The sequence below is a fragment of the Capra hircus genome, chromosome 23 (genome assembly GCF_001704415.2).
Source record: "Capra hircus breed San Clemente chromosome 23, ASM170441v1, whole genome shotgun sequence".
Classification (NCBI taxonomy): domain Eukaryota; kingdom Metazoa; phylum Chordata; class Mammalia; order Artiodactyla; family Bovidae; genus Capra; species Capra hircus.
Window position 1 is genome coordinate 22,529,604 of NC_030830.1, and position 23,450 is coordinate 22,553,053.

The following is a 23,450-nucleotide window of genomic DNA, read 5'->3' on the forward strand; positions in this document are numbered from 1 at the left end:
TTTGCTTTTTTGTTTTCTTTGTAAAGGCCATTTAGAAAATATTTATTTAGGCTGCATCAGATTTTAGTTGCTACATGCAGGCTCTTTTTTTAGATACCGTACCTGGAATCTAGTTTCCAGGCCAGGGATTGAACCTGGCCCCTTGTATTGGGACTACAGAGTCATAGCCCCTGGACCACCAGGGAAGTCCAAAATTTAAAATTTCTTTTCAATAGGCCTTCTGACTTTGTGTCCCTTATTTCCTGCATTACTGTCTTCCTTTTGTTTAGTTGGTTTTTCAGAGTGACATGTTTAAATTCTCATTTCCTTTTGTATATATTCTGTTGATATACCTTATTTTCTCTGTGGTTACCATGGGGATTACTTTTAATATCCCAAAGTTATAATACACTAATTTGAATTTATACCAGCTTACCTTCAATAATATATAAAACCTCTGCTCCTTTTCAACTCTGCCCCTACTTCTTTTGATTGTATATGCTACAACTTTATGAATATATCTAATACAACTGAGCTGTACACTTAAAATTAGCTAAGATGGTAAATTTTATGTTATGTGTATTTTACCATAATAAAAATTTTAAAAATAGATTTGATATTGCTGATATTAAAAATGTGAGAATTGTATTTGATTCAAAAAGTATTGTATTATGTATTATATCTAATATAATATGTATATAATTGCATATGTAATATACATAATATACTACATAATTGTATTATGATTCAATTATGATACAATACATAATTGTGTTATGATAAAAAGAGTCCTTATCTTATATAGGTACATACTGATGCATACAGTTGGCCTGTATCAACTGTATTATGACGGCTTGGATTTGTTTAAAAATAATCCCGGGATTTCCCTGGTGGCTCAATGGGTAAGAATCTGCCTGCCAATGCAGGGGCCCTGGGTTTGATCTCTGGTCTGGGAAGATTCCGCATGCTGCAGAGCAACTAAGCAACAACTAAGCAACAATTACTGAAGCCCAAGTGCACGGAGCACGTGCTCTGCAACAAGAGAAGCCGGCATAGTGAGAAGACAACGCAGGGCAACGAAGAGTATTTCCTGCTTGCCACAACTAGAGAAAGCCCATCCAAAGCAGTGAAGACCCCAGGGCAGCCAAACATAAATCACTAAATAAACTACATTTTAAAAATCCTGGAAGGAGTGGGAGGGTATGCAGAGATGAACCAGGATTCTCTTATGATTGATGATTGTTGAAGCTGGGTGATAGGCACACAAAGGTTCATTATACTATTTTCTCCACTTTTGCATATGTTTGAACTTTTACAAAATAAAGCTTGGAATGTCTAAAGAAAGAGATTGCATCCGGATCTCCTGTTAGTAGCCCAGCAGGTGCTTCTTTCGCTGCATGGTTCCATGTAGGCAGACATTCAAGCTGCTTTTTCCTGTAAAAAGCTTTTATAGGGCTTCTGCTGGAGACAGAGTAGAGACACAAAGAAGGTGCCAACTCCCTCAGAGACCTCCTGCCTAGTTCCTGAGCTTTATCCTGGACTCTTTGTGTTTCCCTCTATCAATTTGAATAGGAACCATTCATACTCAATAAAAAGCTCAGAGAATAATAAAGGGGATTTAATGAAGAGTAACCCACTCCAGTACTCTTGCCTGGAAAATCCCATGGGAGAAGCTTGGTAGGCTGCAGTCCATGGGGTCACTAAGAGTCGGACACGACTGAGAGACTTCACTCTCACGCATTGGAGAAGGAAATGGCAACCCACTCCAGTGTTCTTGCCTGGAGAATCCCAGAGATGGGGGAGCCTGGTGGGCTGCCATCTGTGGGGTCGCACAGAGTCGGACACGACTGAAGAGACTTAGCAGCAGCAGCAGCAGCAGCAGCAGATTTCTGGAAATTCCCTGACTGTCCAGTGGTTAGGACTTGGCACTTTCACTGCTGGGGCCTGGGGTTCAATTCCTGGTTGGGGAACTAAGATCCCACGAGCTGCCAGGTGCAGCAAACAACAACAACAACAACAACTCTTTCCTTTCCCCACACCCCATTTTCCAGTCCCCACCAGTTCTCCTCAGAGGCAGCTTTCCTATCCACTTTCTTGTCAACATTTCCAGAGAAATTTCACACACATAAATGTAAATACGGTTGCATTCTCTGCATTTTTGCAGAAATGGTGGCATCCCAGACACACAGTTTTGAATGTCTACTGAGTTAAAACGTATGTGTTATATTATATATAATATCTTGAGACATCCCACTTTGCAGGTACAGACAAACCTCAAGCTTTCAGAGGCAGCAGAGTTTCCATTTTCCAAACCACTGACTACTGTGTGTCAGTCTAGGGACATGGGTCAATCTCAAACTTTTCCTCTTGGTCACAGTGAATGCTGCAGTGGATACTTTGTACCTTACCCTTCCACACCTGTAGGGGAAAGGATCCTCTCATTTTGTCAGTCCTAATTTAATTTTCAGAGGTATCCTTAAGGGCAGGGTGTGATAGGTGATGAAATATGGTGAGTAAGGTTATGAAACAGCTAATAATTTTTTCAAGCTGAACCTGAGATTCCAGGCTGTCTTCAGGCAAAGACTGACTTCCTTCCCCCATCCTGGGACAGGGGCCAACAGTGGGGGCATGAGGAGCTCTGCTGGGGTATGACCTTTCATCTGCGTCTGGCAGGAAAGCAAGGCATGAATGCCTGTCCTTTTACACTGGAAAGTTCTCTCCCTGTCCCTTGGCAGCACTAGGGGTGGCGGCAAGAGGCTGACCATTTTTGAACCCCCGGGCTGCCCTTTTGGTGGGAGGGACCTGGTATCCAGGGCATAGATGGATCACCCTCCCTGCACCCCTGGGAAATAGAGGAAAACATTAGAGAGGCATTTTGAAGGAAAGGGCAGAGGAATTGGGCTTCCCTGGTGGCTCAGATGGTAAAGAATCTACCTACAATGCAGAAAGACCCGAGTTTGATCCCTGGGTTGGGAAGATCCTCTGGTAGAGGGAATGGTTATCCACTCCAGTACTTTGGCCTGGAGATCCCATGGACAGCAGAGTCTGGCAGGCTACAGTTCATGGGGTGGCAAAGAGTCACACTACTGAGCGACTAACACTGGCAGAGGAACTACAGTTAGTTCTCGCCTCCCACCAAAGCTCAGTCCAGACAGGGGACCGGAGGTGGAGGTGATGAGAGAGGAGCCAGGGAGGTTGCAGGCAGAGGCCATCCCACTCCTGCCTTGCATTTTCCTAGATGATCCCTGAGTACACGGGCCACGATCATCACCTTCTCACCTGGGCTATGCAGGGCAGCCTCTCCAAAGGTGGCAATAAATAAAAGTAGGGAGAGTGACATGCACACCGCCCCCCTCAAGACTGGGAGGCCCCAGAGGGGTGGGAGGACGGGGTGAGGTAGGGGCTGTAATGTGGGAGACAGGCACACTGCAGAGCCCAGGCCAGGCTGTTCCCAGAGGCTGATGTGGCCCCTTAGAGAGCTCAGGGAGAGGCTGTTTGTTTCCTGGGAGGTCTGTGTTCCACCCTTGCCTAACTCTCAGGAATTGCTTGTGCAATGGATGGGTGAGGAGAGAAGCTTCAGTGTCCCGACCTAGAGTCTGAACTGGCAGGGTAGCCTCTGGGTGCAGGGGTCTGGGGGATCCTGGGGATGGGGGAGAGGCCAGGGACTGGGCAATTACCCTTCTCTGAGGCTCTAAGGATAATTTATGTAAAAGGGTTCTCAAGGTCACAGTTGGGCAATTGGTTCAAAGTAAGTAGGTTGGTGCATGCTAGGTCAGGGGTGGTTGTGTATCTGGTGCTCTAACACTAGTGCGTGCTAGAGGAAGAGGGTGGGGTCTGACCCAAAGTAAATATTTTTATTAAACAAGAAATGGAAAAGGACTTCCCTGGTGGTTCAGTAGTTAAGAATCTGTCGGCCAATGCAGGGAACAAGGGTTTAATCCCTGGTCGGGAAGATTGCACATGCCCTGGGGCAACTAAGCCTTGCACCGGAACTACCGAGCCTGGGAGCCCAACAAGAATAGCCCAACTCGCTGCAACTAGAGAAAGCAGGCAGAAATTAAGACCAACTGCAGAAAAATAATAAAGACATGTATATATAAAAACAAAGCAATGGAAGGAATAGAAACCAAAAACAATTTTGTCGCCAATCTAAAAGAACCTGGAGGGACTTCCCTGGTGGTCCAGTGGCTAAGACTCATGTTCTCAATGCAGGGGACCTGGGTTCAATCCCTGGTCAGGGAACTGGGTCCCTTATCCTGAGAGCCAACCTGTTGTGGCCAAATAAATAAATATTAAAAAAAAAAATTTGGAATGAGGCTATGGCTAGGGAGAAGGTTCTGCTGGGTGTAACCTGGAGTCTGGAGTGTAACCATCAGTCTTGACCTCACTTCTGGTGCTCATTGTTTCAACAGCTCTGAGGACCTTTCCTCTGGGAAGCATGAGACAATCATGCACGTAACTAGAAGGCAGTACAGCCTGTGGATGGGTCTCGTAGGAATTTGGAAGACTGAGAGAGCTCCCTGGAAGATATAGGGTTTGAGAAGGATGGAGGCGTTTCAAGAGAGAGGGTAGCAAGAGGCAAGCGCTTAGGGGAGAGAGGACTGGGGAAGATATAGGGCAACGGGGTGGGGATGGAACTGGGACTTGAGGGAGGTTTGGGCAGCTCAGAAGATGTTAGGAAGAAGCACCAAAGCACAGGGTCTATGAGCGTAGACTCAGGCTACCGTCTTGTTTTGAATCCAGCTCTACCACTTAGTGAAAGTATTAGTTGCTCAGTTGTATCTGATTCTTGTGACCCCATGAACTGTAGCCTGCCAGCCTCCTCTGTCCATGGGATTCTCCAGGCAAGAATGCTGGAGTCGTTAGCCATTCCCTTCTCCACGGGATCTTCCCAAGCCAGGGATCGAACCTGGGTCTCCCACATTGCAGGCATGTTCTTTACTGTCTGAGCCACCAGGGAAGCTACACCACTAGTACCCCAGCAAATCTGGGGCAGATCATTTAACTTTTTTTTTTTTTTTTTTTTTCTGTTTTTCTGGCTGCACCACATGGCATGTGGGATCTTAGTTTCCCAATCAGGGATTGAACCCATGCTCCCTGAAGTGGAAGCTCAGTGTCTTAACAACTAGGTTGAGAGTGAAGTCCCTCATTTAACATTTCTGTGCCTCAGTCTCATCTGTAAAGTGGTAAAGAGGATAATGATAAAACCTGTGACTTAGGCTTATTGTGAAGATTAAGTGAGCTCCTACTCACAGAGGATTTAGAATAGTATGTGGCACATAGCAGTTTCTCATTAATTTATCTTCTTTTCTTAGAAGGACCCCTAGACAAGGATTCAAGTATAGAGAGTACATCAGGTAGATGGTTCCACGAAACATGGGTCGGGGAGTAGGGAGGTAGGAAAGGGAAGGAAAGAAGCCAAGGCAGAATGTGTTATCTATCTAGTGATTTCAAATTGTTGGCAAGTGGTGGTTAGGAACCCTGGAGTTGCTGACTATCAGTTATCCCATGGGGGGCGCGAGCAGGCTGGGATGTGCACATCCCCATCCCATGCAGTCACAGCCTGGGGGCTGCTTTCAGGAGGCCTTAATTCTTTGGCAATTCCAGTTTTCTGTGCACAGATGGGACAGGACACCTGAGAAACCCTCAGACAAAGAGATAGAAATCTTGCTGTCATTGGCATGACCTACTAGTGAGACCCAAGGGATGTGAGAGGGGCAACGATGGAGCCGTTGCAAACACAAAGTGACTTATGGGTTTGCTTGTTTTGTTTTGTCTGCTCCCCAAAGCATGTGGGATCTTAGTTCCCTGACCAGGGACTGAACCACATGCCCTCTGCAGTGGAAGTAAGGAGTCTTAATTACTAGACCACCAGGGAAGTTGAGTAATACTGAATCTTCAGCTGAAATCACACAGCAGGCTTCGAACCAGGATAGGTCAGCCTCTTTTCCCAAATGAGGGGTTTATCTGGAAGTGGGATTCAGCTCTGCAGTCGTCCTGGAAGTCTGAGGGTGGCAGATCCTGGAATCTCAAGTCCATGTCTAATGTCAGGACTGGACGAGGAGCAGATGGTGGCCAAGTGGAGAGGATACTACAGTAGCTCTGCCTGTCTTAACAACCAGCCAGTTTTTCTAGGAAAGTTTCAGTTGTGAGGTTCTGAGCTCCCTATGGGACTAGTAAGGCATCCTGAGAGGCCATCATTTCCTTCTTCTAACCTGTGAATTGCAAATGAGTTGCAGAATATGGATGTTGCTTTCTTGTCTTTGGAACTGGTCTCCTGGAAATAGATATTAGAAGCCTTGGACTGATGAGAAGAAATGTGGACCAAACAGAAGAAGCTGACGGGAATGGAAGGTCTGTCATTTCAGGCATTATTTACCTCTTTTCTGGGCTTCCCAGGTGGTGCTAGTGGTAAAGGACTCGCCTGCAAATGTAGGAGATATAAGAGATGTGGGTTCAATCCCTGGGTTGGGAAGATCCCCTGGAGAAGGACATGGCAACCCACTCCAATATTCTTGCCTGGAGAATGCTATGGACAGAGGAGCCTGGCAGGCTGTGGTCCATAGGGTCCTACAGAGTCAGACATGACTAAAGCGACTTAGCACGCATACACCTCTTTTCTATCATCTGGAGTGAACACACAAGTTGCATTTGCGAAGCATTTTTTTAAATCTTTTTTTTTTTTTTAAAGCACTTCACCAGACACAAGATCGGATGGTACATTTTTAAAAAAATAATTTTTATCATCTTTTGACCATAGTGTGCAGCATATGGGATCTTTGTTCCCCAAACCAGAGATCAAACCGTGCCCAAGCAGTGTAAGCGTGGAGTCTTAGCCACTGGACTTCCACAGGAGTATCTTGCAATTTAATGGTGCAATTAATAGACAAGCCACTTTCATCTAAGGGGGTCTACTGAAAAGCTACGTAGAAGCCTAGAGAGGGGAATAAAGATCTGAAGTCTTCAGCCCTGGAGTATCTCAGATCATGGCCCTTCCACACTGGGCTCGGGCCCAAGGAGAACTGGACTAACAGATCAGCTCTGGTGGCCGCTTTTCCTTTGTTCACCTTGATCTGTCACCATGCAGTGTGATGCTCCAGCAGTTTCCCACCAAAGTTGACCTCCTCTTGCATATTGCTTCTTGTCTTCCCAAATCCATTCTCAGCTTATGTAGTGTCAGAGTTCTAGCTGAGCTCATGATGGACAAACCAGAGGCCACATTTCCCAGCCTCCCATTTAACTGAGTTTTGGCCAGTGGACTATGAGTGGAAGAGTTGGGTGAATTTCCATGAATTGTTACTTGCCCCCTACTTCTTTCATGCACTTCTTTAGAGCTGGAATGCAGACTTGATGGAAATCTGTTTCAAGCACACAGACAAGAACAGTTATCAGTGGTTATGGCCGAGCCATGAGATGGAAGGAGCATGGGGTCCTGAATGATCCTGATGAGCAATCCTGTCCTGCCAGCCAGGGCCACCCTTTCCATATCACCTCGTCTGCTTACACTGAGGCTCTTATTTGAGAGAGAAGTAAACTTCCATCTTATTTAAGTCACTATATTTTGGATTGTCTTTATTACAACAGTTTAGATTATGCCCAGATAAACACATGTCAAAGTTGTTGCCTTTGGCTCCCATCTTGATTTCTGGCTAAGAATAATGGTTAGGCAAAGGTTTTGCTGGAGAAACAAAAGCTAGACTAACACTGGTTTAAATGGTCTGAGCATGAGTTCTGGGGCAGTTATGAGAGCCCTAGAGGACTGGGGAGCAAGACTTCTGGAGCTTTGTTCCTTCCTCATTCTCAACATGACTTCCACCTTGTGGTCTAGGGTGGCTGTTCAGATTTCCACTAGTCTGCCTGTATTCCAGTGGGTGGGAAGTGGAAGAGAAAAATTGAGGAGCACACTCCTTTCTTAAAAGCATACTCCACGGGTCCAGCGAAAAACTTGTGAGTTTTATGACTTAAGAAAGAAGGGAGAGTGGATTCTGATACACTCTGCAGTTTATTTAACTCAACAAATTCTGAGAGAAACTCATGAAAGAAAGGCCCTTTGTTTTCAAGACAGCTATTACATACTAGCTAGGTAGATGTATCGGAGAAGGCGATGGCACCGCACTCCAGTACTCTTGCCTGGAAAATCCCATGGACGGAGGGGCCTGGTAGGCTGCAGTCCATGGGGTCGCTAAGAGTCGGACACGACTGAGCGACTTCTCTTTCACTTTTCACTTTCATGCATTGGAGAAGGAAATGGCAACCCACTCCAGTGTTCTTTCCTGGAGAATCCTAGGGACGAGGAAGCCTTGTGGGCTGCCGTCTATGGGATCACACAGAGTCAGACACGACGGAAGCGACTTAGCAGCAGCAGCCGGCAGATATATCAATATTTTTCTGCTTGGGCTGCCATAAAATAAACAAACAAAAAAGAACCCTACAGACTGAGTGGCTTAAACAAAAATTTATCTTCTCATAGTTCCAGAGATCAAGGTGCCACTATGGTCAGTTTCTGGTAAGAGAGCTCTCTTCCTGGTTTGCAGGCAGTCCTTTGCATGAGGGTAGGAGGGATATACGTGTGTGGAGAGAGAGAGAGAAGAAAAGAAGGAAGGGAGAGCAGAAGGAGGGAGGGAGAAAAAGCTCTCTGGTGTCTCTTCAAGGACTTAAGCCTATTGGATCAGGGTCCCATCCTTATTACCTCATTTAATACAAATAACCTCTTTACAGGCCATGTCATCTCCAAATATAGTTACATTGGGGGTAAGGTGTTAAACATACACATTTTTTTGGAAGGGGCTCTAATTCAGTCCATAGCAGCAGCTTTAAGAGGCACCCATAACTTAGTGGTTTAAGTATTCAGAGTGAGGATTCATGATGTCCTGATAATAAACAACCCCCTAATCTTCATTCCCACAGTGGTTTGCAAAATATGGCCACAAATCTCTCTTATTCCAGTGTGCATGCCTCTTTGCAAGGTGACTTGCCACTCCTCGCATCAAGAGGTGAAGTTTCCCCCACTTGTAAACCTGGATAACCTCGTGATCTGCCGTGACCAATGGGATGTGGTGGAAGTGATGTTGCATGACTTCTAAGGATAGGTCTCAAGAGACCTAGCAATGTGTGCTCTGGATCTCTTGTAATGCTGTTCTGAGACTGCCATGCTATGAGGGGCTATGGGTGATAGACCAAGGGTCCTGCTGTTACCCACTGAACTCAGCCCTTCAGCTGACTGCAGTTGTGAGGGTGAGCCCAGGCCAGAACCATGTGGCCAACCAGCAGAATCACGAGAAACAAGAAATCATTTCTTTAAGCCCCTAAATTAGGGGTGGCATCTTTTTCCCTGCAGTGGTAATGCAGTGGGTTAAAACAACAAGGGTTTTTTTTTTTGCTCACATTGCCTATCTGCCAAGGGTCAGCATGGGTTCTGCTCTGGGTGTTACCCAGGGGTCTAGGCTGATAGAGCAGTCTTCTCAAACATTGCCATGAAGAGGGAAAGAACATGAGGAAGACTGCATGGGCTTACAAAGTTTCCATCTAGAAGTGAAGTGTTAGTTGCTCAGTCGTGTCTGACTCTTTGCAACCCTGTGGACTGTAGGGTTGCAGTCTCTGCCAGGCTCCTCTGTCCATGGAATTCTCCAGGCAAGAATAGTGAAGTGGGTAGCCATTCCCTTCTCCAGGGGATCTTCTTGACCCAGGGATCAAACCTAGGTTTCCTGCATTTCAGTCAGATTCTTTACCGTCTGGGCCACCAGGGAATCTAGAAGTGGTACATGCCATTTACAGTCATGCTTCACTGGTATCACTGGTAGAGGTCAAACCTACTACATGATAGAAAGGAGACAGAGCCAGAACATCTCTAATACTATGACTCTGAAGGTAGTTTTTTCCTCTCTTGTAAAAATCTGAGCAGGTCAGCAGGACTGGTATAACATCAACACAGAGTCAGAGACCCAGGCTCCTCTGTCTGTTGACTCTATTATCCCCAGGATATTGCTCTTGAATCACCATCAGGTTCATATTCCCGCCCATGGGAATGGGGGTTGGCGTGGGGAGAATACTCACCTTTTACTTGGAAGTTACACACATCAGTTGTACTCACATTCTGTTGCCAGAATCTTGTCACCTGGACACTAGCTGCAAAGGAAGTTGGGAAATGTAGTCTTTAGCTGGGTGACTGTGTGTCCTGCTAAGCATCTCTTACTGTAGGAGGAGGGAGAGCAGGTGCTGGGTACAGAGGGAGCACCTGCAGCTCGGTCACAGCAGCAGTTTGGGGACTGCAACACCGGGGTGTCAGTTGTCCTGCATTCAGTCAGTTTTGTCCAAGGAACTGATTTTGTGTATGTTCACTTGTGTACATGTATTTCTGAGAAGTTACTTGTAAATCAAAAGAGTTTTCATAAACCTAAATGATCACTTCAGAGATGCTTCATCTTCATCTTTGACTAATCTTATTTACCTACACCCCACATTCTTCCAGTTCATTCAACTCTTGTTTCTCTGTCAGCTCCCCCAGTTCCGGCACTGTTGTGCTCCTCTACTCAAAAGAGCTCAAAAAGTGGGATGAGTTTGAAGATGTTTTAGAGGAAAGGAGGCACGTCAGTGACTTGAAATTTTCAATGATACACATCTCTTGTCTATAAGGGAATTACTCCTTGTAAGCCAAGTGATATTAAATGTAGTGTTCTCGGTTCTGAAGACATTCATTATGTCTTTAAACAGGTGGTGGCAGTGGTAAAGAACCTGCCTGCCAATGCAGGAGACTTAAGAGATGCGAGTTTGATCCCTGGGGTTCCAAAGAGTCACACACGACTGAAGCTACTTAGCACATACCCATTGTTTGATGAATATTAAAGACTTCTGTGGGATGGGGAGGCTAACACAGTAGCTCAGAGTTTCTTTGCTTCCTGCATTTCATACAAAGTGCACATTGTAATTAAAAATTTTATTTTTCTTAATGGCTGGTAATTTAATATCTTTTTCTTTTGCTTTTAATTTTATGTATTTTTTGGCTGCATCAAGTCTCCACTGAGGCATGTGGGCTCAGTAGTTGTGGTGGCAAGCTTAGTTGCCCTGTGGCATGTGTGATCTTAGTTCCTCCACAAGGGATTGAACCTGAGTCCTCCACACTGGAAGGCAGATTCTCAACCACTGGACTACCAGGGAAGTCCCTTGCATGTTGCAACTTAAAGGCACATTCCAAATCTAAAAATATTTTCACTTCTTTGAATAATCAACCCAGATTTATTTTTTATAAGTTGGGGAATTTTTATCTACTGGACTTTCCTTAAAAATGTTCTCAACCTTTTTCTTGTCTCTAAGTGTTGATTTCATTTTTATCCCTAAGGGAAGAAAAAGATGGTGAATCCTCCTAGGCATCAAGAATTTTTAAGACAATTAGTTTAATCCCTTGGGGGCTTATGTTGAAGAAGACAATACTAACCTAGGCTCTGAGGAAGTATTCGTAACATCCACTTGGGAAAACCCAAAAGAAAACCGAAACTTTACTAAATAAAATGTTTTGCAAACTCAGTTGGTTTGTGTGCTTTAGACTACTCATGTAAGAGTGTGTGGGCACGTGTGTCTGAGAGGCAGCGGCGGTGGGGGAGCAGTGGGCATAGCCTGTGGTGCAGATAGACTAACTCTAGGGAAGCGTGGAGACTAGTGAGACAGGGCAAAGCTTTCACCCCCTCAGCTCAGCCCCTAGTCCCTGATTATGCTTCCCCCACCCCCACCCCCAACAAGGGAACATTCCCCCTTGCCACTCCCTAGTTTTCTTTCTCTGGCAGCAGATGAAGCAGCTGCTGAGCCAGCTCCAGTTTTCGGGAAGTCAGATGACCTTTTCCCTCTCCAGGTTCTCTGCCTGTCCCTGCCCCTGAGGTAGACACCATGGACCCACTGATGGCCGTCCTTTGCCTGCTGCCCCTGTACCCAGGTAGGAGCAGGGAAGAGGGGATGCTGGGGTCCTGCGGGGCCGGGCTGGTGCCACCAGACTGAGTTTCCACGTGTGAAACGGATAGCCTCTTCTGCTTTCCTTTTCTCATCCGTGCCTTCCTTCTCTGCTGCATTTCTGAGTCGCGCCCCCATGTCCGCAGGTTTGGCTACAGCCGCGCTTTCCTGCCCCAAGAACGTGAATATCTCTGGTGGCAGTTTCACCCTCAGCAACGGCTGGAGCCCTGGGAGTATCCTCACCTACTCCTGCCCCCTGGGCCGTTACCCGTACCCGGTGGCGACAAAGCTGTGCAAGAGCAACGGACAGTGGCAAATCCCGAGATCCACTCGGTTGACAAAGGCAATCTGCAAACGTGAGGCTCCCTGCCAGTGGCCACCCTGGGGACTCTTATTTAGTTTACTCAGCATGGGGCTTAATGTGACTCAAGGGGTGGCAAAGCTCCTTTTCCACAGGGCTTTTCAAAATAGCAAGGAAATGTCTACTGCCCACAGCAAGGCGTTGAAGGCAGGCTATGATGGAGACTGTGGGATACTAAAGCCAAGGATGATGTTTAGAGGTTTTGACAATCTGCCGCATGGTACTGACTGTTCAGAATGGATGCCATGAGTCACCCCTCTAGTTACCCACTCCTGGGACATCGGAGAACACCAAAGGAGGGACTGGGGTGGTCATAGTCCTCACGGGGCTGAGAGAAGTAACCGTTTTAAAATCTATTAGATTGAACTATGTGAAATTGCTAATATTCAACCAATTGTCAAAAGTAGCAATTTCACAGGTATCCACCTAATATTTTGACAAGCAGCTGGCTCTTGCCATACCTCCAAGCTGGATATCACCCATGTTGGTGTCCAGTCCACGTGTCATCCCTCCATCCCTGTATTATCATCCCCTTCTCTCCCTCCAGCTGTTCGCTGTCCAGCTCCCGTTTCCTTTGAGAATGGTGTGTACATCCCACGGCTGGGGTCCCACCCGGTGGGCGGCAATCTGACCTTTGAGTGTGAGGATGGCTTCACCCTGCGGGGCTCAGCTGTTCGGCAGTGTCGCCCCAATGGCATGTGGGATGGCGAGACAGCCGTGTGTGACAATGGTGGTGAGTGTCCTGACCCATGGCTGCATGGGGGCAGGGGTCTCCCAGGAACCCTGGAGCCAGATATGTGCCCAGGGAGCACGTGTGGGGTCAGGGACCAGGTGTCTCTAGTGCCAAAATCATAATCCTAGATTTTGGTCAATTGAGGTCTATAGTCATACATCTTCAGCCTGTTAGGCTCTTGGCTCAAGGAAGTCGGTGCTAAGGTTTGGGTCCAGCATCAAGGCTGCAAATGCTCTGTCCAGCTTTTCCCAATGCCTCCAAGCCAGGTTGGTACCTGCTCCTCCTGGGCTGTTGCAGGGAGGATGTGATGAAGGCAATTAAGTGCTATGCTCAGCTGCTTTGCCTCTGGAGCCAGTCTGAGTTCCAAGCCCAGCTTTGATTTTGACAGCCTTTGGGGAGGTTATTTAACCTCTCTGTGCCTCAGTTTTCACATCTGTAAAATGGAGACGGTGAGAATACTGACTGCAGAGAGTTGCCGTGTGGATCAAATGAGTTGCCTGTGGAACAGCTCCTGGAATCTGCTGAGCACCACATATACTTTTGTCTTGGTCATTACTGCCCTTGTGAGAGATTTAGGGGGGTGCTCTGCTTGACAGAAGTCGGGGTCCTGGGATTCCCTGGAGCTACACAGGTTTTAGCCTGTAGGTTTTAGGAGCTTCCTAGATCACAGTTCTAAATACATGATACAGAGGACTCAGAGGTCACAAGGCGGTAGGACTGTATCCTCACCTGGAGCCCAGCTGCTGGCTTTCTAGTCACAGCCTTGATTCTTTGACAACAGCCATTTATTCAAACATAAATATAATTCATTTGAAAATTGAGGTTGAATCTATCTAAAGTGTGCAAATTTTAAGTATTCACCAAAACCAAGTGTCCATCATCTCAGGAGGCTCCTTCTTATCCCCTTCCACAAGGTAACCCTCTCCTGACTTGTATCTCCATAGATTCGTTTAGCTTATTCTTACACCTCATACAAGTGGAATCAGACAGACTGTGCTCTTTCGCATCTGGTTTCCTTTATTTGACATTCTGCCTGGGAGATTTATCGACGTTTCCCTGTGTATCAGCAGTTCGTTATTTTTTTATGCTGTGTAGTTCCATTACATACATACATACAGTTTATCTATGTATTCTCTTGTTGGTGAGCATTTGGCTATTTCTAGTGTTTGGTTATTGTGAGTAAAGCTCTATGAACACGCTTATATGTGACTTTTAGTGCACTAGACACTTATCTCTCTTGAGTATGTTATCTGGGAGTGGAGTTACTGGGTCACAGGTTGGCATCCGTTGTCTTTTAGTAGAGTCTGCAAATAGTTTCTCGAGAGATCAGCAGCTCTGGTTGTCCTCTGACACCTGGAATTGCCCATCTTTTTAGTTTTAACAGTGCTGGTGGATGTGTAGTGATGTCTCATTGTTTGCAAATGTTCTCTGTGGAGGGGTAGCTTTAGCTGCCATCTTCCCTGAGGTTCTGGTATGGTACTAGCAGAGACCCTGGGTTGGGATTGGGATGTTTTAGGTGGCCACTGAGGCCACAGAGTTCTAAACCTTTTCCCTAATTCAGGTTTTTCCATCTGCACCCCTGGGAAGCACAGGTATGATGTCTCCAAGGGAGAGGCCAAGGGACCCGCAGAGGCTCTGAGGGTTTCCAGAGGAGGAAGAGCCTGGGAGAGGGTGGGCCAGCCGGGTCCGGAGTCCCTGCTCACCTCCGCCTTCCTTTGTTCTTCGCAGCCAGTCACTGCCCCAACCCGGGCATTTCTGTGGGTGCAGTGCGGACTGGGTCTCGCTTCGGCCTTGGGGACAAGGTCAGATACCGCTGCTCCTCGAATCTGGTGCTGACAGGGTCTGCGGAGCGCGAGTGCCAGGAGGACGGGGTCTGGAGTGGGACAGAGGCCATCTGCCGCCGTGAGTAGCAGCTCTGACCCTGTGGACACTGCTGGGCCCCGATCCCTGGGCCCAGCTGACCCCATCTGCTCTCCCCACAGAGCCCTACTCCTACGACTTTCCTGAGGATGTGGCCCCCGCCCTGGGCACCTCCTTCTCCCACTTGCTTGCAACCACCAATCCCATCCAGCAGAAGAAAAGTGAGTGCTTGAGGTGGGCGTGGCAGGGGCGGGGCGGGAGCAGGGGCGGGGCAAGCATGGGGGCGGGGCAGGAGCTTCCTGTGGGCTCACTGGAGCTGAGCTGACTGGAGGCGGGGCAGAGGGGTTTGCAGAGGGGTTTGATCGCCTTGGCTAGAGAGCAGGTGGGCGGTGGAGGTCTGAATCGTCCCCCTTTCACATTTCTCCCAGATAACTTGGGTCGCAAAATACAAATACAGCGTTCCGGTCACCTGAACCTCTACCTGCTCCTGGACGCCTCTCAGAGTGTGTCCAAAGATGACTTCGAAATCTTCAAGGACAGCGCCTCCCACATGGTGGACAGGGTCAGGACATAGGAGCCGGCGGATATCGGCTGCCTTCCTGCACTGTCTCTGTCTCCTTCCCTTCTCAGAATCCCATTCCCAGCCCGCTTCCTCCAAGAAGTCTTCCCAGATTATACACACGCCATGGATCATGAATTTAGAGGATACTATTTTTCATTCCACAAACACTGTTGGGGTACCTACTATATGTCAAGCACTATTCTGGCTCCTGGGAGACCACAAAGATGAACGAGGCTGAGATCCCACTTTTCAGGAATTCTAGAACAGTGGTCTTCACAAAGGGGTACCCAAAACAGTCTGTGGGGGTGTGTGTGGCAGAAAAATAATAGTAATCATGTGGAATAACTGTAATTTAACTGAAATGAAGAACTTAAGAGTTTCCTTTTAAAGTGTCAATCTCTTCTATACATTTTAAAATGCGCACAATATATCTGAACAGTGATACACTTCATGAGTATACTTTATAAATACATATACCTATATTGAGGTATGTGCTCAGAATGTTTCTGCTGACGGAATGCATGAACAGAAGAGTTTGGAAACCCCTGGTTTACGTTTCTTGCCAGGATTTGCTTGGGAATTGTGCTTTTCACAATAGTTTTTGTAGATAAGTGTTTTCCCTCCCTGCTCCCTTGGAAAGAAGGCAGCTTTTGTGCTCCTTGGTTTCTCTCTTCAGATGTAAAGTTATGTGAGCCGCTAAGCCATGAGGCAATAAAATGCAACAGGCAAGTGCCGATAGGTTTGAATGCTTCCTCCATCCTTCACCAGTGGTGTGATCGGGGGCAAGGTGACAAGTCTCAGCATCCTCGTCTACATAATAGGGACCATCAGGACCCCTCACATCATTGATATGAGGATTAAATGCAGAGTGAACCTGTCAAACAGAGGAGAGGACCAACAACTGTCAGCTTCCTGGCTTCCTTAAGCAGCCACCTCCCAGGAAGGGATTCTCCATGGGCCTTCACTCTGTCGATCTCTGTCTAGGCTCTCTGTCTCCTCCAGGGCCCATTGCTGGCTCTCTTACCATCTTCTGTTTGGTCTGGGGACCCTTCACCCTCTCACTTGCCCTTCACAGATCTTCAGCTTTGAGATCAAGGTTAGTGTCGCCATCATCACTTTTGCATCAAAGCCCAAAATCATCATGTCTGTCTTGGACGACAGATCCCGGGATGTGACTGAAGTGGAGAACAGTCTGAGAAATATCAACTATAAAGGTATGATGCCATCAAATGAAGGTGATGGGAGTGGGAGCAGAGGATGAGCTCTCTGTGCCTGTAGGTTCTGGACAAATTCGAGAGAGAGACCTCTTGGTGGCATTCAGATACCACGGTTCTGGGCCTAAGGTTCCGTAGATTGGGGTGGCTTCCAAGTCAGGCTCATGGTTGGGGAGTTGCAGCTCCTATCAATACGTGGCTTGTTCACACATGCTACACGTCCAAAAGCATTGTGCAGGTCTTCAGCTCCTCCCTGAACCACATGTCTGGTTTTCATAATCTCCTCATGTCATTATGAAACTACCTGGGTGGTAGGTAGCAGTTGGTTAAACAATCCCCTTTCTTTGGAAACCTCATCTTCAAATTATGGGATTTTAGAATGACCTTTAATGCTGTTATGCAATGAGCATTTCTAAAGAGAAAGGTTTGAAATATTTGAACGGGAAATGATGCCAAATCTCTAACTGAATATCAAAGGTCTGTCTTTATCAAATCAACTGATAATTGCATTTCCAGTGTTTGGGGAAAATAAAGTGATTCCCTTCTCCCAGGTGGTAGGTGGAAAGTTTCTAAGAGAACTTTTCATCTTCACATATTCCAGACCATGAAAATGGAACTGGGACCAACATCTACGAGGCCCTCCATGCTGTCTATATAATGATGAATAACCAAATGAATCGGCTCCGTATGAACCCAGTGGCCTGGCAGGAAATCCGACATGCCATCATCCTTCTGACAGATGGTAGGTATTGTTGTCTCTGTGAGTGAGCCTGGCACCGTGGAAGGAGCAGCAATTTGGGGTCAGAAGACCTGCCTTCTGGTTCTCCCTCTGCCATGTCAGGCCTTGGTTTCTTATTTCTAAAGTAGAAACAATGTTGATGATGACGGTAATGACAACCACGGCAACTATTGATAATGGAAGCTGCCCTCTTTTCTGTATATAGTTTGTTCGTTTATTTTTTGGCTGCACCGCATGGCATGTGGATCTTAGTTCTCCGACCAGGGATCAAACCTGAACCCCTGGCAGTGGAAGTACAGAGTCTTAGCCGTTGGTCCTCCAGGGAAGTCCCCTTACACAATTTTTATGAAGAGCAATAAGTACCTTGTGTAAAAGTACTTTATTATCATGTGTTTGTTGTTGCCACGTGGGAGGTCACCTAGAGGGAGTTGGGTGGGAGGTGTGCAGCAGTGATGTTGAGGTCCATGGATGAAAGGCATATTGGGTAGTGGATCAGGGCTCTGCCATTTATCTTGATTTTTCCCAAATCACACAGCTCCTCTAGAAATCAGATTTCGTATCTATAACATGAGGAGACCCACACTTACAGGGGCTGCACGAGAATCAAATGAGATAAAGTATTAAGATGCCCCTGACCCAGTGCTAAAGAATTTCTGTGAAGAATGTATCTCAAAACTCCAGCAGGGAGTGTAAGTGTTGAGGCTCCCGGGGTGAATGCCTCTCTACTTCTCCAGGGCTGAGGGGATTGTGCTTCACCCATCTTAATGAACAATTCTTTTCCCTCCTTGATCCAGGAAAGTCCAACATGGGCGGCTCTCCCAAGGTGGCTGTTGACAATATCAAAGAAGTCTTGAACATCAACCAGAAGAGGAAAGACTTTTTGGGTGAGCCTCTGCACCCGCCCTGCCACAATCTGTGCTCTCTGCAGAGGACCCAAAGCCCACAGCCAGGAGTTTCAGCATCTTGGCTGTATTTCTCTGCATTTCATTTTTCTGGGGGGGGGGGGGTTGCACTGTACACAGCATGAGGGATCTTAGTATTTTGACAAGGGATCAAACCTACACCCCCTGCAGTAGAAGCACAGAGTCTTAACCACTCGACCGCCAGGGAAGTCCTCGGCTGTATTTCTATCGAGACCCCAGGCTGTGTTCTGTATGCAGTCAGCCAAGGATCACACTGAAGAGTTTGTAGTCAAACTACAAACCTCTGTGGTTTCAACCTTGGGTTCATCTTTGATTGGCTGTGACCATGGGTCGTTTCTTTTCTTGTAAGGAGGATACAGGACAAGGGCCTACCTCAGGCCAGTAAGGGCAAATGCTCAAACATTATCTGGTGCAGAGAAACTCAATGTGTGCAGGGGTGGTGACCACCACCACCACTATCATCACCGTCAATGTCGTTTTCATTCACCGGCTTTTGTTCCACAAACCTCTCCAGGAAGAAAAGGTCTGGAATCCTCGTGGGGACTGTCTCTGGCCTTTTCTCCATTAGTGCAATTAACTAAGGCTTTGGTAGTTGCAGTCTCTAAAAGAACAGTTCCTCTAATTGAGATAAACAAAGATTGCTCTGACCTTTGACCAGAAAAGAACTTCAAAGAGAAGTGCTCCAGATAAGGGGTAGCAGCTGGTTTTGAGAACCCTTGCCTAAGGAAGGCAAAATCCAAACTTCACTCCCTAACTCCTTAGCATCACTGGGCCAGAGTTAAATGCTTGAAAACACCTTCTTAAAAAGAGGCAGGAACCTCAGGGAAACAGAAAACACATTGCTATTGTTCAGTCACTCAGTTGTGTCCGACTCTTTGCGACACTGTGGACTGCAGCATGCCAGGCTTCTCCGTCCTTCACCATCTCCTGGAGCTTGCTCAAACTCATGTCCATTGAGTTGGTGATGCTATCCAACTATTTCATCCTCTGTTGTCCCCTTCTCCTCCTACCTTCGATCTTTCCCGGCATCAGGGTCTTTTTCCAAAGAGTCAGCTCTTTGAATCAAGCTGCCAAAGTATTGGAGCTTCAGGTTCAGTCCTTCCAATGAATATTTAGGACTGATTTCCTTTAGGATTGACTGGTTTGATCTCCTTGCAGTCCAAGGGACTCTCAAGAGTCTTCTCCAACACCACAGTTCAAAAGCATCAATTCTTCAGCGAAAACACATGGGACGTGATAATCGTCCAGCTCCCACTGTAACTGCATAAAAGGACTATGAGGGGTATCAAGGGTGGGAGAAGGCTAGACTTGGTGGCCACCCTGGGGCAGTTCTGACTAGCACCCACACTGGCTCAGAGGTTGGTGTGGATGGTCGTGTGGATCCAGGTCCTCCAATGGGAAGAGGTGGCTTGAAGCCCTTCTCCCAGAGCCATTTTGTAGGGGATGACCAGATCTGAAGCTGTGCCTCGATGCTACATCATGAGTTCTTTTTCATTCAGTTATTCATTTAAAATTCCTCACCAAGAGCCTCTTTTGGGCCAAGCACCACTCTAAGAATACAGCTGTAAACAAACAGAGGAAAATGCCTGTTTCGTGGGGCTGTCATTCTGGAAGAGGGCGATATGTTAGTTTTTAGGGCTGTGGCAACAAATGGTACAAATTTAGGTGGCTTGAAACAACAGAGATGTATTCTCTCATGCTCAGGAAGTAGGAAGTCCAAAATCAAAGTATCAACGGGGCCGTGCTCCTGCCGGAACCTCTGAGAATCCTTCCTTACCTTGTCCAACTTCAGGTGGCCCCAGGCATTCCTTAGCTTGGGGTTAAGTCGCTTGCTCAGTCGTGTCCGACTCTTTGTGACCCCGTGAACTGTAGCCCACCAGACTCCTCTGCCCATGGGATTCTCCAGGCAAGAATACTGGAGTGGGTTGCCATTTCCTTCTCCAGGGGATCTTCCCGACCCAGGGATCGAATCCAGGTCTCCTGCATTGCAGACAGACGCTTTAACCTCTGAGCCACCAGGGAAGCCAGGATTACCCAATCTCTGCCTCTCTTCACATCACTGTCTTCCTTGACGGTATCTCTGTGATGTCACATGGTTCTCTGTGTTGGCGTTCGGATTTCCACATTCTTGTAAAGGCGTCAGATTCGTCTTTCCCTCCCTTCCCCCATCCAGCGAGACCTCACTTTAACTGATTGTATTGCAAGGACACTATTTCCAAATATATATGAGCATATTCACAGGTCCTGGGGGTTAGGACCTGAAAATACCTTTCGAGAAGACACAATTCTACCCATTCCAGGCATTACAGAAAATAAATAAGGAAGCCATATGGCACAGTAGAGATAAAATTAAGCAGAAAAGAAATCGAGATGTCTGGGCCATTGTAGTTTTACAAAAGGAGGCCCCAGCAGGCCTTCTGCAATGATGGTGACATTTGAATCAAAGCTTAGAAATGTAAGAGAGTGAGGCATGTGGAAAGCCTGGGGTAGGCGTGAACCAGGCAGGGACAAAGCTCGTGCAAAGGCCCTGAGGTGGGAGTGTATTTCAGGAACTGCAAGGAGGGTGTGTGACTGGAAGAGACTGCAGGGGAGGAGTGGTAGGAAATGAGGTCAGATAGGTAGTGGAGGGGAGCGGAGGGCATCCCGCTCATGCAGAGCTTCGTGGGACGCAGCGAGTTCCCAACCGCAGCCTCCTGTGCTGCGGGATAGCCACTCACCGTGAGATTCTGCTAATTCCCTCCCCCTCAGACATCTATGCCATCGGTGTGGGCAGCCTACAAGTGGACTGGAAAGAACTGAATAACCTGGGGTCCAAGAAGGACGGCGAGAGGCATGCCTTCATTCTGAAGGATGTGCAGGCGCTGAGCCAGGTCTTCGAGCACATGCTGGGTGAGTGCACTTCACCTTCTCTGGAGGGGGTGGCCAGTGTGGAGCCGGCTGAGGGTCCCGGGATGGCACCTGCTCACAGTGCCCCTCACCGGCCTCCTTCACCATCTGCTCCTCACACCCACAGACATCTCCCAGCTCACAGACCCCATCTGTGGGGTAGGGAACATGTCTGCCAATGCCTCTGCCCAGGAGAGGACACCCTGGCACGTCACTATTAAGGTACCCAGAAGGAGGGATGGGGCTTGGATCCCAGAGGTGTGGCCACAAGCCAGAGACATAGCAGTCCCCGAGATTCCCTGTCCCCCTGCAGCCCAAGAGCCAGGAGACCTGCCGGGGGGCCCTCATCTCCGACCAGTGGGTCCTGACAGCCGCTCACTGCTTAAGCAATGCCGAGGACAGAACACTGTGGAGGGTCAGTGTGGGTAAGGAAGGGCCCGCACCAGATTCCCGATCCCCTGGGCAGAGCTCCCACCCCTTGTTCCCAGCCTCTGGCCCCTTCAGGAGCCCTGGTCCAGCCTAATCTGCTACTTTGTTTCCAGGGAATCCCAACTTTCAGGGGAGCAAAGAATTCCAAATTGAGAAGGCAGAGATCTCCCCAGGCTTCAATGTCTTTTCCAAGAAGAATCAGGGAATCCCGGAGTTCTATGGCGATGACATTGCTCTGCTAAAGCTGACCCAGAAAGTGAAGATGTCCACCCATGCCAGGTGCCGGAATCTGGGATGGGAGGGCACCCTCTATAGGGGAGGGTGTCCTGGGGAGCCCTGGAGGAGGGGCCACCAAGGATGGGCCTCTGTGACCCTGGTCCTTCTCCTCAGGCCTATCTGCCTCCCCTGCACGGTGGGGGCCAACCTGGCTCTGCGGAGACTCCCAGGCAGTACCTGCCGGGACCACGGTGAGCGCTGGACTCAGGGTGCGAGAGGGACTGGCACCAGGGCTTGGGGGTGATATCATGGGCTGTGCTGCAGTCCCCAAGTCAGGATGCTGGGTAAAGGGACCAGCACTGACATCCTTGTCCTTGACTGCAGAGAAGGAGCTTCTGAACCAAGTGAGCATTCCTGCTCATTTTGTGGCTTTGAACGGGGATAAGCTGAATATTAACCTCAAGACAGGGTCAGAGGTGAGGGTCTCAGATTCTAGATGCTGTTGAGGGTGGGAATGGGATTTCTCTCTGCATCCTCTAGCTCTGGCTGCTTTCTCTCTCTGACCCCAAGTCATCCCTCCTCCTGGGCCTAGCAAGCTCTGCCCTGGGCTCACTCACTCCATCCTTCTGTCCTCTTCCGCCCCTCCTGCAGTGGACAAACTGTGTCAAGGTCGTCTCCAAAGACAAAACCACGTTCCCCAACCTGACAGATGTCAGAGAGGTGGTGACAGACCAGTTCCTATGCAGCGGGACCCAGGGGGACGACAGTCCCTGCAAGGGTGAGCCCCTCCTCCACCCACTTCCCACCCCCGACCCCCACCCTGGAGTCCGGATTCCCCAGGGGAAGGCCACCGGTGTCCCTCATGGCCAGCATGCATGCCCTGATGCAGCGGTGACGGTTGGCAGGATGACAGTCTCTGTCCCTCCTTTCTGGTAGGAGAATCCGGGGGAGCAGTTTTCCTTGAGCGGAGACTCAGGTTTTTTCAGGTGAGAAGGGAGAAGTTCACAGGACTGGAGTCATGGGATCTTGGCCTTGTTGGGGGATGAGGCAGGCCTTTGAAGGACCTAAGGAGGTCGGGGCTGGGACAGGGGAAGCCCCCCCACTCCAACCTTTCCCTCTTCTAGGTGGGCCTGGTGAGCTGGGGTCTCTACAACCCCTGTGGCGGCTCCAGTAAGAACTCCCGCAAACCTGCGCCCCATGGCAAGGTCCCGCGAGATTTCCACATCAACCTCTTCCGCCTGCAGCCCTGGCTCAGGCAGCATCTGGAAGGCATCCTGAACTTTGTGCCCCTCTAATCTTGGCCACCGAGCCCTCTGCTGACCTGCCAGGACCTGCTGTCTCTCCAGTCTCCTACCTCTGAACACCACCCTCAGCCTCCATGACCCATCCGCAGTCCTTGCTCTGAACACATCCCCTTCTCCAGGGTCCTGGGGCAGAGGCACATCCACGCTAGGGAATCCCCGGCACTCCTGCCAGCGCTGAGCCCGCCCTCTGCTGTACTTGGCTCACTCTCCTTTCCTTACACAGGAAACTACCCAGTTATGAAACTAATAAAAAGCCAATGATCCTCACATCTGTCTGTGCCTCTGCCTAGGGGTTGGCCTGGGAGGG

At 48.3% G+C, this 23,450-nt stretch overlaps 1 protein-coding gene across 3 annotated transcripts; it reads left to right on the forward strand.

The window, feature by feature from the left end:
- C2 (complement C2) lies at positions 11,720 to 23,410 on the forward strand. 3 transcript variants are annotated; one of them, XM_005696562.3, is made up of 18 exons: positions 11,723 to 11,902; positions 12,063 to 12,272; positions 12,825 to 13,010; positions 14,739 to 14,912; positions 14,993 to 15,091; positions 15,299 to 15,432; positions 16,508 to 16,646; positions 17,248 to 17,388; positions 18,180 to 18,269; positions 21,057 to 21,197; positions 21,322 to 21,416; positions 21,508 to 21,619; positions 21,737 to 21,902; positions 22,014 to 22,090; positions 22,224 to 22,315; positions 22,491 to 22,617; positions 22,776 to 22,825; positions 22,964 to 23,410. In XM_005696562.3, exons 1-18 carry the CDS (start codon positions 11,857 to 11,859, stop codon positions 23,132 to 23,134), a joined length of 2,250 nt encoding a protein of 749 aa, XP_005696619.2. In that variant the 5' UTR covers positions 11,723 to 11,856; the 3' UTR covers positions 23,135 to 23,410. The 3 variants fall into 3 exon arrangements, with proteins under 3 accessions (XP_013829456.2, XP_005696620.2, XP_005696619.2); XM_013974002.2 differs by having other exon boundaries at positions 11,720 to 11,902; positions 21,737 to 22,090; XM_005696563.3 differs by lacking the exon at positions 22,224 to 22,315 and having other exon boundaries at positions 11,721 to 11,902.